Genomic DNA, 16237 nt, shown 5'->3' with positions numbered 1-16237 from the left:
GAAGTTTGTTCCAAATTTGTGGTGCATAGAAACTGAAAGCTGCTTCTCCTCGTTTGGTTCTGGTTCTGGGGATGCAGAGCAGTCCAGAACCAGAAGATCTGAGGGGTCTAGACGGTTGGTACAGTGATAACAGATCTTTAATGTAATGTGGTGCTAAACCGTTCAGTGATTTATAAACTAACACATGTGCTCAGTAGGCCTGTAGTGTAAACATTTGGAGGGATGAAATCATATACATTAGTAGTGCTGGGAAATATGGAAAAAATCATATATCACAATATAGACTATTTTAAATCATGATAACATATATAATGATATACCGCAAATAAGTACGTTTTCAGTTATTCTCTGAAAAATATGACAAAGTAATATTATTCCTTACTTTTTCAAACTTTATTTCGAAGTGACATTTAACTGAACTTTCACAAATGAGAATTGCTGCATTTTAGTGCAGCAATATATATGTATCAAATGACAACATATGACTCCATTATCTTCGGTTGGCTAGTCTTCCTTTTTGCAACATTCCCTGGCTCTTTAACAACTTGCTTGACCCTGCACTTTTTGCTTTGCCATGTATTCTTTTTCATGGTTCTTCTTTAAGTGATAGAAGAGGTTTGTTGTGTTGGCATCGGAAGAGGAAACAGTCTTCTAGCAGAGTTTGCAAATTACCGTTTTCTGCTTCGTGTCAGACTTCTTGAACCCAAAATGTAACCAAATCACAGACGTACCGCCTCGTTTTGGTAAAAGTCCTTCTTCTTGGGCTGCCTGCGTAGCTGTCTCCACTTGTTGCAACTGAGTGTATGCAAAGTGACAACACTAATACATCCGTCGTAGCCTACTTTATGAAATATTTGCATGAATAATTTATAAAATTATGTTAGAAACAATAGAAGACAAGTAGCATGATAGACACTTTTTTATCATCCCCACGATATCTATTGCCATATCGCTCACCACTACATATTAGAGTAAAAATGTATGTCTTAATGCATTGAAGTCACAGAAACTTTGACACAGCTGCTACCAGTGTTTTTGATTTGTCAGTTGTCAAGACTGATTTATAACCTAACGAGATAATCCACAACAGCAAAAGTTTCTCTGATGTTTTTATAGTCCATTTTATTCAATTAGTATCTGCTTTAAACATCTCCACATAAAGAACAACCCCTTTTTTTCTGTTACACTTCTAAGTTTTAGGTATGACATACATACAACTTTGATCCATACATAGCATATGATTTCACAATTTCTTCATCACTGAAACGATTCCACGCAGACCTAATGCACCAACGATGGTGTGATAACTTGGATTTTTAACTTAAGTTTTGCAGCATTTTATAATCCGACATTGCATTATGGGTGCAGTTTCAAAAATCAACATTCATAGTCAAACTTTGGGAAACAGAAAGCATGCAGGCCTTTGACAACTTTTAATTGATTATCTTTTCAGTATGTCAGCTTATAAAATACTTTTTTTCTCATCAGTTACGTGACACCAAATCAGCCGACCTGAAGCAGACCCTGCTCCATTTTCTTGCTGACGTGTGCCAGGAGCAGCATGCTGATGTCATGGACTTCGCTAAAGAGATTAGTCATGTGGAAAAGGCCAGCAGAGGTAAATGGAACCTTTAGTTTGTAATTTAAGTCTTTCTGGATAGTATTGTCCATCCATTATGCCTGGTTAAAGTATTTTTTTTTTTCTCTGTTTTATCTGGTTAATCTGCAAGCTATAATTTTTTTATAAACAAGTCTTCTGGACATAATTGGTTGAGGTTGAAGCTAATGGTTGCTCCACAGTTTACAAGTAAAAATATATATATTTGTAGTATTTTTTTCATTCATGTTTTCATGTGAAATGGCATGTCCATCTTGCACCTTGTTTTACAGCATTGACATTTTTCTTTTTTATGACAGTTTCCGCAGAAACGATTCAGAAGAATCTCGAGCTTATGGGCCGTCAAATCAAGAACCTGGAGAAAGATCTAGAAACATTCCCTCCTTCACAAAATGAAAATGACCTCTTTGTGGAAAAAATGTCTATATCCTTTAATGCAGCTACCTAACTTGACAGCTAAGTGACAAAATTAGTGTTTTTGTATATTAAAAAAAAATGCAAACCAAAATTTTGTCTTAGACAAATGAACATGTCATGTTAAAAACAGATCTATGTACCTTAACAGTTTGCCTTTACAGTTTTGTCAGTCATGCTAAGGAACAGTATGAGAAGGTGGAACTGTTGCACAAGCAGATGGAGATGCTATACACCAATCTGGGAGACTATTATGTTTTTGACCCAAGGAAAATCTCAGTAGAGGAGTTCTTTGGAGACCTGAGCAACTTTAAAAACATGTTTCAGGTGAGTGCCTGTGTTTGGAGGAAACACAAAGTCGAATGTGATCACGTTCTTAATCTTTTGTGTTTTAATTTAAACACAGAATATATCGGTGAAGATGTGGTAGATGAAAGACAGAGGTCAAACAACAATGAAACAAAGCAGATGATTGAACACCTGCTGTTTCTGTTGATAAAACAATGATAAAACAATCAGTCAGTTTATCCTCCATGTCAACAGTAAATATGCGAATAGGGGGGTTAACTGGTTTTACCTGTTGCAGAGCGTAACTGCCAGTATTTGCTGTTAAAGTTTTGTTTGCACAAACAGACATCTATTAGAGTCATCCAATATGTACTTTTTTCCTTTAGCATGACTTTAATTTTTGTTATTCTCAACTATCTTTCAAACCTCGCACTTGCAGTCTTATATTTTGTATTTTCCTCTTCTTCTGTTTTTGCAGCAAGCAGTGGAGGAGAATAGGAAGAGGAAGGAATCTGAGGAGAAGATCAAAAAGGCCAAGCTGGCGAGAGAAAAAGCAGAGAAGGAGAAAGAGGAGAAACAGAAAAGGAGCCAGCTTCTTGACATCACTGGAGGTCATAAATGCTGGATGAACTCTTTTTGTTTTTACCTGTGTATGACTGAAAAAGATGAACACACTCCACATCTGTCACTTTGTATTTCTTCCACACTCCAGTTGGGGGCAGTCAGAGTCCACACTTCTCTGTAACATTTTTGTATGTGTGTGCGTACATCAGTATTTACACACAACAGTATTTATAGACCAGAGTTAATCTAATGTTGATGACTTGTTTTTGAAGTAAGCAGCCAACAAAGAAGCTTCACATAAAGTGAGGACAAGAAGGATATACACAAGAAACTGCTTGACCTCTTTTCATGCTTCTGAAAATTGAGATGGAAGGATTTGTTTGTTTGTGTCTTTGGAAAACTTGGGGAAAAGTATAAGGTTCTTTATCAACAAATGCATGTTTGTAGTTGTCTATAAAAGGCTGTTAGGCTGAAAAATGCTTAGAGCATTTTGTCCCATCTAATACAAATCCATAACTCCTCTCTCCTCCCCACAGTCAGCACTCAAATCCTCCCTTCCAGACACACATTTATGCACACAGACTTTTTCCCCCTTCATTCAGTCTCTGACCTACTTTTCATGCATTCCTCCTTTTTTCTCTGGCTCCACTTGCGTTCTTCAGAGACTCTGCTGTTCTGCAGTTAAAATTGTCTACTGCCTTGTGTGTACGTGTGACAGATAATTTATTTTTTGTCCTGTTACTGGTTCTAGTTTGCTTTGTCCATTTGATGGAGAAACATTGTTTCAGTTCAACTTTCTGTGCATTTTCTAAAACTCCTACCAGACGTTTTTGGCCTTTGTCCTACTGATCCATGTCCAGGCTGGCATCCCTTCTCTTGTTTTAATCTCCCTCTTCTTTTTTTTTTTCTTCGTCCTTTTCAAGTTTTTTCTGTAATCCATCTAAAGGACACTTAGATAACTCTGAGGCCCCACTCAGGATACTCTGTATCTGTTAAAACTATGAAGCCTTTGTAGCAGAAAGTAAAGTAATTAAATTTCATGTTCAGTCTCTGGAGGCACGTGCAAAAGGAACATAATAGAGGTTCAGATATGATCATGTTTGTCATTTGCATACAGGTGGCACATTTGACTGTTCCTGCAGTCAGGACTCATTCAACGCCCCTTATTTGAATCCAACCACACACAAATCAGTCTGGCTGACAAAAACATGGTCTTTGTTTTGCATTTGTTTATAACCCTTAACCTTTTTAGCAGCTGCACACTTTGCATATTGAAGTACTACAGGTTCCTTTTTTTTGCTTTTACCTTTCTGCTCACATACTCTTATCTCTTGAATTCACTGGATGTTTCTATCACTTTCTGTTTATCAGATATGTTTGTTAAACCATGGAAGGTCAGTGTGTGTTTGCAGTTTGTGGCCTTGTCATTCCTGTGTGAGTCAGACAGCTTTGCTCAGTGGAGGATCAGTGTTCTCCTGTTTGAGGCATGTGATGAGTTGCTATGAGTTGCTTTGAAAGGATCATTCTTGTAAGAATCTTTGAGGGATTAACGGCATTTTTCATTTTAGTCACATGCTCTCTAATATTAAGCCTTCACCACACCCAGTAGTTAAGTTATGAATGAGACATTTCCTCTAAATAAATCTGACATCTCTGTACCTTATTTTTGCAGCTAGGTGTCAGTAGTGTCTGTAAAAGATTCAATGAGGCTGTGTTCCCTCATGTCTGAGTGAAAGGGTGTGTGCATGTGTGGTTTTCAAAAGATTCGATGCTGGTATGGGAACTGCCACTTGGAGTGCTCGTGCTCCACTCAAAGAGCTAGTGAGAGAGTGATGGTGGGGGGAGGGGATGGAGGAGAGTAGGGCAGCAGATGCTTTGCGGTGGATTAGGCTGTGTTGTTGTTGTCTCTCGGAAAAAGAGGGTAAGACGAGGAGAGGAAAGAAGCACAGGTTATGACCGGGTGAAATGGGATCAGCCTAGTTTGCCTGATGTTTCGCACCAGGTCATTGTAGAGAAGGGACACAATTTTAGTACACTGGAAAAATTAATATCATGGTCTTAGCTCTTAGCTTACAGTTTCTTTTATGCATATTATTTTGTTTGTCATTTCATCAAATCCTATCCACATTTTCATCTGTCAATGTGTGAACAATCACTAGAGGTGCTGTTGCTCCATGGGAGATGTGATCTGTGCTTTGGGTGTGTATTTATGTTCCACAGGGAAGTTCATGGGTGTGTGGGTGGTTGTGTGTGTGTAATGTGGTAGATCAGATCCAAAGAGAAAACTTTAAAAGCTTTTCATCTAATCCTATTGCACTTGTTAACTCAGCTTATCTTAGTTGTTACAAGCACTACTGCTTTGTATCCTGGACCATTGTGTTTGTGTGGATGAGGACTGTGCTTTTTTTATGTTTTAAATCACTTACATTATTTTCTTCAGTCTAATTTTGCAGTCACAGTTTTCAAGACAGTTTCAGTGTTGATTGCAAATGTTGCTGTCATCCCCAGCTGAGGGAGGAAAAGAAAACACTACAGAGCTGTATGTGTAACTGTACAGAAAAAAATAGCCCCAAGACTTTGCAATTTTAGTTGTGTGCTCACTCAGACAATAAAAAGCGTGTTTACTACACAGCCAGTTCCTTGTTTGGTCTCTGCACTGCCTCCAGAACATTTTCACAAGTAGGTTTATGTGTTTGTGTGCTTCCACAAGTCCTTGTAGTGAACCGTGTGATTCGTGTTTGTGGACTCTTGCCAGATGTGTTTCCCCAGAAGAAGAGAACTGTGGCTCATTATCATTCTGGCACATTTATGTAGTTCTAGGGTATGGACACTGAGGGGTGTGTATGAGCTGTAGATGGCTTAGAGAGGAGGGTGTGAGGGAGACTTTCACAGACACGACAGGCGAGACCACAGACCATCTGCTGCATGGCTTACTGCAGGATTAAAAATTCTATATGTGTGTGTGTGTAAGCAGGACATGTGGTCTGTGTTTGGGGGTTGGGAAGGTGACAATATAAACCTTTAACCCCCAGCCCTACTGCCCAGACCTCTCTGTCTCTATTCAGCTTCAAGTAGAAATAATTAAAACCATTTGTCTGAAGGCTGAGCTGTGCCTCTGAATGCTGCCCACTCACACATGTACACACAGTACAGAGGGTGGACACCCCACTTGGTTTGGAACAACCTTTCCTGGTATGGCCAGTTCAGACACAGAGTCTTTGCAGAGAGGCTGGATGTAAACAAAAGCACACACGACCCACAAAAACTGTACCAGCGAACCTACAGTAGCTCTGGATTTATATCCAGTCAGTGCTCATTTAGAAGTGAGCCACAATTACACGTTTACATTGTAGTGTATATCTGAATTTGACTTTGGTTGGGTGTATCTTTTCAGTTAGGGTGTGTTTGACAACTTATCTTCATCAAAATCCACTGTGTAGCTTTTAGAGCAGTGATGAAAGCTTAACTGGGTCACTGCCTATCTGGGTTAATGTAGCTAATTTAGTAAAGTGGCCACGTGTTTGGTAAACATCCCTATTTCCTATATGTGAGTTAGCAAATCAGAAACAAAAATAACAATTCTCGTAATCTCCCTGTTACTGTGAATGAAATGAACTGATGCCAGACAGTGTGGTTTTGAGTTATGGAAGATAAGGTTAGGGTAGTGGGCAGGGTGTTTGTGTGTGTGTGTGCACTACAAATATACATTTATATGTGACTCAACTTAATGATATATTACTGTTTGTTGATACATAGCTGATATTGTGCTTTTTTTTCCTTTTTTCATTTTTAAACAGAGGGTGATGAGACCGGTATCATGGATGGCCTGTTGGAGGCGCTGCAGTCCGGTGCTGCTTTCAGAAGAAAGAGAGGACCCCGACAAGCAGGTACTCATACTCAGAGCCATATTTCTGCTGTTTACAGATGTTCACAGATGTGCTACTAGACAGAAACACAGACTACCTGAAACTTGTTTTCCTTCTCCTTTGGTTCTTTCGTTCTATTTGTCAACACTCAGCATCGTGTTTGTTTATGTTCCCCATCTCTGCTGCATGCCTCAGAGGCTGTGAGCTGTGGTGTTATTCTGGGCCTATAGTTACAGGGAGCAAAGCCGATGCCATCACAGGCTGGCACAACAACAGACGCAGAGAGGGGGTGCCACGAGTGGGTGTGGACAGTAGGGTACTGTGTGGAGCAACTGATCAGGGTGTGGTCATGGAACAGGAAAATGTAGAAAGAATTTGAAACTGTGCCGAGGGTAAACCAGCGTGTGGGCAGAAAGATTAAGAAAATGAAGAGAAGGGAAAACCTAAAACATGTGGTGAAAGGCTAAAATAAGAAAAATATGTATCTTTTAGGAATTTTACATTGAAGAATAAGTTTCTATTTACTGTTTTCTGGGCCGTTAAATCTTCAGTTGAACAAAATTGTCAGTTTACTGTAACATACTGAAGAAAACTTCACCTAGTTTTTATAGGCCTGACAATTTTGTTTTGTGGAAAAGATCTGAAAGACGTAGTTATTCAAAGCTTCCAGTATCTTTTAAATATGTGTAGAATGAATCCTGAAACGTGTTTTTTCACCAAACAATTAAGAGAACTTTCTAATAAGTCATTCCTATAGCCTCTTAATAAACTTGTTTTTTCAGTAACATTTTTACACTTGCTTATATTGTTTGATTGAAATCACAGATGTCGGTGTTGTGCACAAACTTTTTAAAGTCATGAAGTTTATCAGCTCTGCTTCATCTGTATGCTCATACATACCAAAGCTCTGATTAGCTGCTCGCTCTGTCCCACAGAGTTTGTTTACTTTTTGAAGTTCTGTGTGTTTTTGTTGTCCTTTTCTGTTTTCTGTTTGCAGTCTTGTACATGTAGCACATTTTGAGAATAGTGTTACCTTTTTGTAAGACAAAGCAAATGAAAGTGAGTATCAGAACAGTGACCACAGTGTAACATGATTCCTGCTTTAGTCAACTTGTGTGCAACTATGTGAGCAGGAAAGTGTGCAGTTGCTATTAGCTGTTACAGATCAAGGGAGACCCTGTGAGTGTCTATTCACGCGCACGTTTGTGTGTGTTCTGAATTTGCACATAAGAAAGGCTGTGGAGGAGTGTGTGCAACCCAATCCCTCCTTCAATAGAAGCCATATGTGAAGCGTGGTTCTGAGTGGAATAACTCAGAGCCAGAGGGTGGACTGCACTCTTTTGTTTCTTCTCATCTTCTCCTTTTGTCTTTCTTTTTTTTCCGTCTTTTGATTGTCTTTTATTTCTAAATTTATTTCAAAATCTTGTGTCATTATGTAACAGCAGTAAAACTGATTTAGTGCTTTTTATTTAACCTCTAAGTCTCATTTAGGAAATATTGAGTGCAGAAAACCTCTCAACAACAAACAACTCTGGCTCATCCCTGTTAAACTAACTGGGACCGCAGTGAGGCAGGGGGAGGACGGGACTGAAGGGAGCAGAGAGAGCAGGAAAGAAAGATTGGGGCCCGCTCTGGGGTTCACTCAGTCATCCATAATACTGTTTGGCCACCTCACACTCCTAACAGGAAATACCTGATCAGAAGTGTGTGAGAAATGGGGAGAAAGAGCTTTCCTTTGCTGCACATACCAGCGTGTGGTGAGAAAGGGATGGAAAATATGAGTGGTTGCTATGTATCACATCTCTACTAAATGTCTCCTCTCTGTCTTCACTTTTACCCTACTGTGTCATTTATGTTTTTCTTTTGCCAAAGTTCAGGGGTTTCCAAAGCTGTTGTGGATAGGGTGAAGCTGTGCTGTGGTTTATTTGCAATTTCTTCTAAAGCATTTATATGTTGTTCTTTGTGCTTGTTTAAAGTCTGCTTCTTTTTTTTTTTTTTCATTTTTTATCCACGCTGATTTTTTGCAGTCACACAGGGGCCTACAGTTGTTTTTTTCTGCATACAAGCGTGTGTGTCTGTGTTTCAAGTTTTATTGCATAGTTGAGTCAGAGGTCCTTTTTTAGTGGAGGTAAAGTAGGAGGAGGCAGGTCTCAACCCTGGCTCAGTTAATAAATTTCTGTGGCTACAGGCAGCAGCCATCTGTACATGTAGACAACATGAATGTTATTAACAGAAAGTAAAATCAGAGAATGGCTCAAAAATAGTTGTGCTATTTAATGTTGAATATGATGGAAAAGTGATTGAGTCATCTGAGGCTTTGACAGCTCAGAGGGGAATCATTTTGATTGGATGTGGTTTTTCATGCTTTCCACTCTCACTTCTTGTGACATGTAGTGCCCCACTCGCTTTGGGGCTACTTAAATCAGTTAATGAACTGATCCTACTAATCTCTAGTCACTTTTCTCTGCAGCTAAAGCATTATTAATTTTAGCCATTATGTGCAGCGTAATAATAGATCAGATGTCTCATAATAGGTCTCAAAACACTAAACAGTGATTCATCCATTTGAATGATCTATAAGAGTGTTTCAGCTGCCTGGTTTATCAGTATAATTAACTTTTTTATTGTTTAAAACAAAATGAAGTAAAATAAGCTTGTTTTTTTTTATTTCACACTAGAAGACAGTCATCCGATTGTCTAAATAGGTTTACATTTAAGGTAATAAGATCGCCAATAAAGTTTGACTAAAATTCTGAATACATAGACATTTCTTCAGTTCCTTCAAAAACACTGTTCTCTTTGAAATTTTCTTCAGCATTCTGGCTTTTATCTTATGCTACTTTAGGTACCATTTGCTACTTTTAGGGTTTAGCTAGGGTTTTGTTACTTTTAGCTATCATTTACTTCTTTTAGCTTTTAGGCAACATTGTTTCTTTAGCTATAACAACTTAGTTTCAGCTTCTTTAGCAAATTTCAGCAGTCATTCAGCACTCAACTATCATGCTGCATTTTCACAAAAAAAGAAGTTTCTCTACTTTTATTATGTGAGGAGTTCTCCCTCCTCCTCCTCCTTCCTTACCCTCACAGCTGCAGTGACTCCAGATGTCACTACTGATTTCAAAGACCTGTTGAGTGTGTTGTCACGCTCATTGTGTCACAGCAGTGTGACTGAATAGTTTGCCACGAGGCTGGTGAAGCCATCCACACCGCCACCTTTGACCTGTACCTCTGCTCGCTCAGTGTGTCTGATTGTTATATAGAATTAGGGGGGGTGAAGTCTGCAGCTGCCTACCCTCCCGTCTGTCTACCACCGCCCCTTTAAACACATAAAAACAAAACACACACGCCAGATGCTCACATGCCAGTACAAAGAAGCACATGGATGTTTGCATACAAGTAGGTGAAACTAAACACATTCCATAGGACAAGAAATCTTGCAAACAAAATTAAAACTAAAATTAGACTGTTCCCATCAGCCTTACATTGTTAAAATTGTTTTTTAGAAATTCAGACTCATCAACTTGGCAAAACTTGTTTAGCTTTTTATGTTTTAAGAGTAATTTAACTAAAGGAATGATGTGTCTAAACTGTCTAAAGACCCATCTGCTGGGTCATGACTCTGGCTGCAACGACCAATCACGGAAAGCAACTTACTGACAAAGTACCAATCACAGCAGAGAGAGATAAAGAGCATAGCAACAATAGAGGCACACGCTGGCTCTGCAGACAGTCTACTCTATAGGGAAAAAAACAGAATAAACTTTCTGCTCTGAATATGTGTTCACAAATGTTCACAAATGTTCACAAACTCATAGAGTCGCACAGAGGGATAGGTCCTGTAGGAGATCACTCATGAATCAATTCATATCTGAAACACTGGTGATGTCACAACAGCACTTTCTGAGACAAAGTCAAACATGTGCACCAGTGACCAATAATCAGTGCTCTCACATCAATATTTCCCCACCAGGGGTGGTGCTGAATGACGTCACTTTTTCCCACAGTCCTCTGATGTAGAGCAGCAGCGTGTTACCCACTGCAGCCTGAAGAGGGCGATACAATTCCCTGCTAAGTTTAAAAACACTGATTCAGCCTACATTTGCAGCCTGTAATGTCCCCCTATCAGTACATAGTCATGTGACTGTTTGTTACAGATTCAGAACTGCAACAAGCATATCTGGCTGCTTTTTGGTCATTATCATGCAATTTTAATTTTTTTAGGAAGGTGAAAGTGGGATAACGTTGTACAACAAAGCATACTTTTCCTCACCAGGTAGTCATTATTTTAGTCTCCTGGAGTGTAATGTGTTACAGATGATCTTTTCACTCAGTTCCCTGTGCCACTCCTCACCCTGCAGTGTACAAACACACACATTCATCAGTAAACAGACCAACAGCAGCCTTTGTTGTCTGCCCCAGCAAGTCCTTTAGCAGTTCTGCAGCCAAGTGGCTTCATGCCAGCTGCATGGATCATTTAGTCAAAATCAGAGTTTCTAATTGTATAATTTTCCTGTTTGCGATGCCACATACCGAGTGTTTTTTTGTTTAGCATTTTCACAAAGTTAGAAGGCTCATGAGAAAAAAAAGAGAAAAACGTAATTGCTGAAGCAGCTGAGGATGAGATATTCACACTTTGAGTTGCAAGTGAGGGATAAGATCCAAAGCTGCTGGGGTGTTAAATTTCACCAGCAGCATTATTCTTCCAGCCTTCAGCCAGTTATTTCCAGAGTCGCAAAAGAAATTTAACATGTTATGAGTCCCTGTGATGGTACCACAGCTGCAAAGCAGAAATCTGTTAAATACAGATTAATTACAGCGACAATGAAGCCATGAAGTACACAGTTTGTCCTTCAGATGTGTGGGCAGGCGGTCTCATTTTAGGAGTTATAGATTTTATTTTATTTTATTGCAGCTTTTATAATATAGAACCACGTCACACATCCTCTCATGACAATATTCATAGAAAGGTTAAGGCCTCGCTGTGTGTTAGATGGAAACCCCAAACGTTTTAACTTTATTTTACATAAAGAAAATATATTTATGTTTTTACTCTTCAGGTTTGTCTAAATATATCTCTTTCCCAGGCTGCTTCCTCTGATCCTCCTCCCTGTCTTCTCTCTCAGAGGAAGTGGAGGAAGATGAGAGCAGCTTGACGCTGGCTTGACAGCCTTTGAAGAGCTTTTCTCAGCGGGTTTAAATTTGTAGGACAAGCCCTACACAGCTCTCACTCACACACACTCTTTCGCCTGGTTTGTTGGGTCATTTGCATAATTTCTAATTAGCAAGTTTATGAGAACGAGGTTTGAGAGGGACAGAAATAGATGGAGGGGAGAAAGTGTTGCCCAGGTTTGCTGTATGTAATATCTCAGCTGATCCTGAATGCACAAATTTGTCTTTTCTCCTCTGCTCTGTAGACTCAATTGTGTCTCTGTCACAACTAGTTCTGGAAACCTGCTCGGTAATATTTGTGTGTCTTTGTGTGGTCTTTGCACGTTAGAAAAATGCGGCAAGTCTGGGTGTGTTGTTTGTGTTACCATGGTTTATTTGCATGTTTTTTTTTATTAGATCACTAGACTGATCCTCCTTTTCCTAACAAGTGTGTCCTGTTTTAATGCTGTGTTGTTTGTTTGCTAGAGAAGCAATGAGCTCTGAACATACATCAGCCATAAAATAACAGCAAACACAATCTCCCAGTGACCTATATAGCTCAAAATGGCTGCCGCTGTACAGCTGTCCTCCTACGCAGAAGAGTAAGGAGCGGTAAAGGAAAGGAGGGAATGAGCGATAAGGCTGCTGCTGCTGTGTGTGTAGGAGTAAGCAGGTAGAAGAATCAGAACGTCAGCATCCCCAGGGCTCGATCCGTCACACACTCGGTGTTATAATTTTTACGACTTATTTCTGTCACCTATCGTAACTCTCCAGGGCTTATTCCTCCTCTGACTCAGTCTATCCATCCATGTTTGTCTCATTTTCATTCATCCCTCTGTGTTTAATCTTCCCACAGTGTGAATCATCCTACTCTGCATCATGTCTAACCCTCTGTGCTGCTCCTTCCTTCTTTTTTTTTTTCTCCCACACCCTTCCACATCAGTCCCACTTTCTCTTCCCAGTTCGCCACTTCTGTCCTATTTTCTTTCTGCGTTTTCTTGTTTCCTCCATAAAAACCACATAAATCCTGATTTGACATCAGTAGCAAGTTGCTGTAGATATTATACTAATCCATGAGCGCACATTCAGACCACTTATTCCCTTGCAGCAGCGTCTGTAGGGAAGGAAAACAGCAGCTGTTATTTGCTTTGTTGTATAAAAGTGTCACGCAAACTTAGTAGGTTTTGTCCATTCTTGTTATAAATGTGTTTGATCTCGTGGTTGATGTGTTAACTAACTGAAGCTTTGTATTCACAGTGAAAAACGTTAAATAAATCTTTGCAGGTGTGAAAAGTTTCACGCTGACTTTATCACCAAGTCAGTTTTGTACATGCATGTCGGAAAGGGCAGATTTCTTGTGATCGTTTTGTTTCTTATTTACTTTGTGTTTCTCTTTGTTTCTTTCCAAGCTAACCACCGACGAGCTGGTCAAGCAGTGACCAACATCCTGGCCAAAGAGTTGACCCAGGAAGACGCGGCTTCGTCCAGTAAAAACCCCACTAAAAAGGCAAAAACTTCGAAGGAAGAGCCGAAACTCGAAGGAGCAGAATCCTTAGAGGAGTTGCTGGATGCTGCCGCCTCTCGGTCTAACTAGGCTTTCATTCACACAGAATAAGGGATCCAGGGGCCATAATCAATTTGACATTTAAATCTTTGTTTTGTTTTGGGATTTTTTTTTTTTTTTTTTTCCTGACTTGGTGAGGAGAAGCAGAGCCTGAAGTTTCACCCCTAAAATGTTTACCAGCATCAGAACGATTTAGCTTCTTTAGCATTTGCACCAACATGTTCACACGGTTTATTCTTCTTCACTCAGTTCACCCGTCTTTCATCACAGGGCACCTCGAACCATTCCAAAGACCTCCTCAGAAAGATTAGCACCCCCCTTTTTTTCCTTTTGATCTATTATCATTCCCAAAGTTAAGAAGGGAACATTTGGCACATTCCACTGGTAGCTCAGAGAACACATTCTGGATCTTCCAGCCATGACCACTTAGTTTTTCTTGTTGATGATTAAATATTGATATTTTTATTGATGAAACATTTTTGCTTTGTAATTATTTGAGATACTGTATGTCACTGTGATTATTTTTGCTATAATAATCAAGGAAAAAAAAGTGCCAACTAACACATGATCAGCCTTATCATTTCACTTCAAGGTGTCGTCCAGGTGTAGTTGATGCCAGGCAGGTGTGTGGACTTTATGAACAGCGCTCATCATCTGGGTTTTTTTTTAGGCGTGCATGCATGAGTTAGATGATTTTGTTTTTCTTTTTTAAATTGACAGAGGATTTACGCAAACTTGTCCAAGTTGTGTTATCACTCCTCTGCAATTATATCTGGAAAACATGCTTTCATTCCTGAACATAATTATTGTAATAAACTCTTCCTGAAAGTAGAGTTGGATAGAAACCAAAAGAACTTTGCTTTCTTAAAAGGTGTTTTCATTCAAGTATACTGTAGCCTGAGTAGTTTACATGTCTGTGTTTTTGTGTAAGAGCTGCCTATATTTAGTTTTGGGTGTACAAAACTTTGTGTGTGTGTGTATGAGTTGCCCTCTGTAATTACTGTACGATACCAGCCAGGCTGTCAGAAATGATACTGTTTTGGTTTTTCTGCTAAGAATCTAGCTCACTGGAAAACAGCCCAGAAACTGCTGAGACAAGAGTGTGTGCTCACTTGTCAGTTTGTCGGTGTGTGTGTGTGTGTGTGCGTGCATGTATGTGTGTGTGTTCACCCACTCTTCCTCCCATTGAACTGCAGAGATAGTCTGAATGTCTGGCCTCACTTCTGTTTGTATTCAGCAGCCATCAGCATACATGTTGCCATGATGTGGTGGTGTAAAACCTGACGTCACGCTCTTTCTATGCAAATCCAGCCTGACTCCGACACCCAGCCTGACTCAGGATGTGGATTTTAGCTCCCTTTATAAAACCTATCAGTGCTTCTTATGCGATTGAATGTCCAAACAGCACTGATTGCATCTTCTGTAAATAAAATGAATTTTTTTTTTCTTTTTTCCGGAAAAAGTAGCACTTGAGCTCCTTGAAAAAGAATTGCGGTGCGGCACTTGTAGAAATCTTTGTTCGGATCATGTGCTGCTTTTTATTTTAGGAACACTGAGGATACATAAAGGTTACCGGTTAAACTGCTGCACCTGCACAAAAATGTCGTTGCTGTATTTAAACGAATAAAATAGTTATTTTATTGCTTTTTCAGGTAAACTGCACCAGGTGAATGTTTCCACCAAATGCTGGAAGTTTGATGATGGGAATAATACTGAAACATCACTGGAATCATTTTTTTCCCTGATATGAGTCATTCCTTACTTTCAGTAACATTTTTTTTCTTCTCCTATTTTAAGAGATTGTGTTCTAAATGACTTTTTATGATTATTTTTATTGTAATTTTTTTTTCTTTCAGATTGCTTTTTTCAGATTAATTCACAAAGATGTTTGTTTGTTTGTTACACTGAACCATTAAAATGTCCTAAGTAATTTAATGATATGATTGAGGTTTTTTTTTTCTTCACATTTTCTGCAACACTGAACATGAATCATTTGTCTCATCCAGTTTATTTATTTTACTTTTTTCTTGCCAAAAAAGTGTTGTGGTTTGTAATTTTTCTTTCGACTCTTCTCTCATGTAAACACTTAGTGCAGTAAAACACCAGCCGCTCGCTGCAGTCTGTCATTTTAAAGCCAGAAGGCAGCGGAAGAATGAATAAACAGAGGAGCTGGTTATTTTTACAAAAGAATCTAAGGATTTTCCATGGCTCCAGCATTTCCACAAACATTCTTCAACAATGACTCAGTATTTAACATGTTTTGTCTAAATACTTAAAAAAATACGGAGAACTGTTGTCTTGTGCTGTTTTTAGCACTTTTTTTTGCCTTATCACTCTGATTCTGATTCAACAAATCTTTTAAAAATGTGTTTGATCAGAGCTTCAAAATGAATGTGGGTCAATTAAGTCTTATTTTAAATATCACATCCTAATAATGTGGCAGTTTTGCATTACACAGCTATTGTGGCAGAAACGTTACAGTATCCTTACCATAAATGGCCCAGCTTGCAGAGGAAGTGCTATAGCTAGCTGCTTCTGTATGTGCTTGCAAATAACTAAATAATTCAGTATAAATAACAGCATAATGTAAAACAGAAAGCAGAATTGTCTTACTAATTTTAAAGATTGTTGACCATAATCCACTTGGTCACTCAAATTATCTGTAAGCTCATCACTTCAGTCAGAATTAAACTGTGTTTCTGAACCGAGGTTGTTTAAAGATCTATCTAAAACAGGTAAGATATTTGTTAATAACTTGGAAATACAGAAACAAAG

General features: G+C 39.0%; 1 protein-coding gene across 2 annotated transcripts in view; it reads left to right on the top strand.

Moving 5' to 3' along the window:
- LOC108243075 (protein diaphanous homolog 1) overlaps nt 1–15402 on the top strand; it is an 89469-nt gene extending 74067 nt beyond the window's left edge. For both annotated transcript variants that reach the window (XM_025008600.2, XM_025008599.2), the window contains 6 exons: nt 1489–1618; nt 1918–2042; nt 2195–2359; nt 2799–2931; nt 6682–6771; nt 13308–15402. In XM_025008600.2, the coding sequence (XP_024864368.1) occupies nt 1489–1618; nt 1918–2042; nt 2195–2359; nt 2799–2931; nt 6682–6771; nt 13308–13492 (828 nt within the window). In that variant the 3' untranslated portion in view covers nt 13493–15402. The remainder of the gene's footprint in view (nt 1–1488; nt 1619–1917; nt 2043–2194; nt 2360–2798; nt 2932–6681; nt 6772–13307) is intronic.
- Nucleotides 15403–16237: the final 835 nt, after the last annotated feature.

The sequence above is a fragment of the Kryptolebias marmoratus genome, linkage group LG9, assembly GCF_001649575.2.
Source record: "Kryptolebias marmoratus isolate JLee-2015 linkage group LG9, ASM164957v2, whole genome shotgun sequence".
In the NCBI taxonomy this organism is placed as follows: domain Eukaryota; kingdom Metazoa; phylum Chordata; class Actinopteri; order Cyprinodontiformes; family Rivulidae; genus Kryptolebias; species Kryptolebias marmoratus.
Note: the sequence above shows the minus strand (reverse complement) of the source record. Positions and strands in the feature narration are given on the sequence as shown.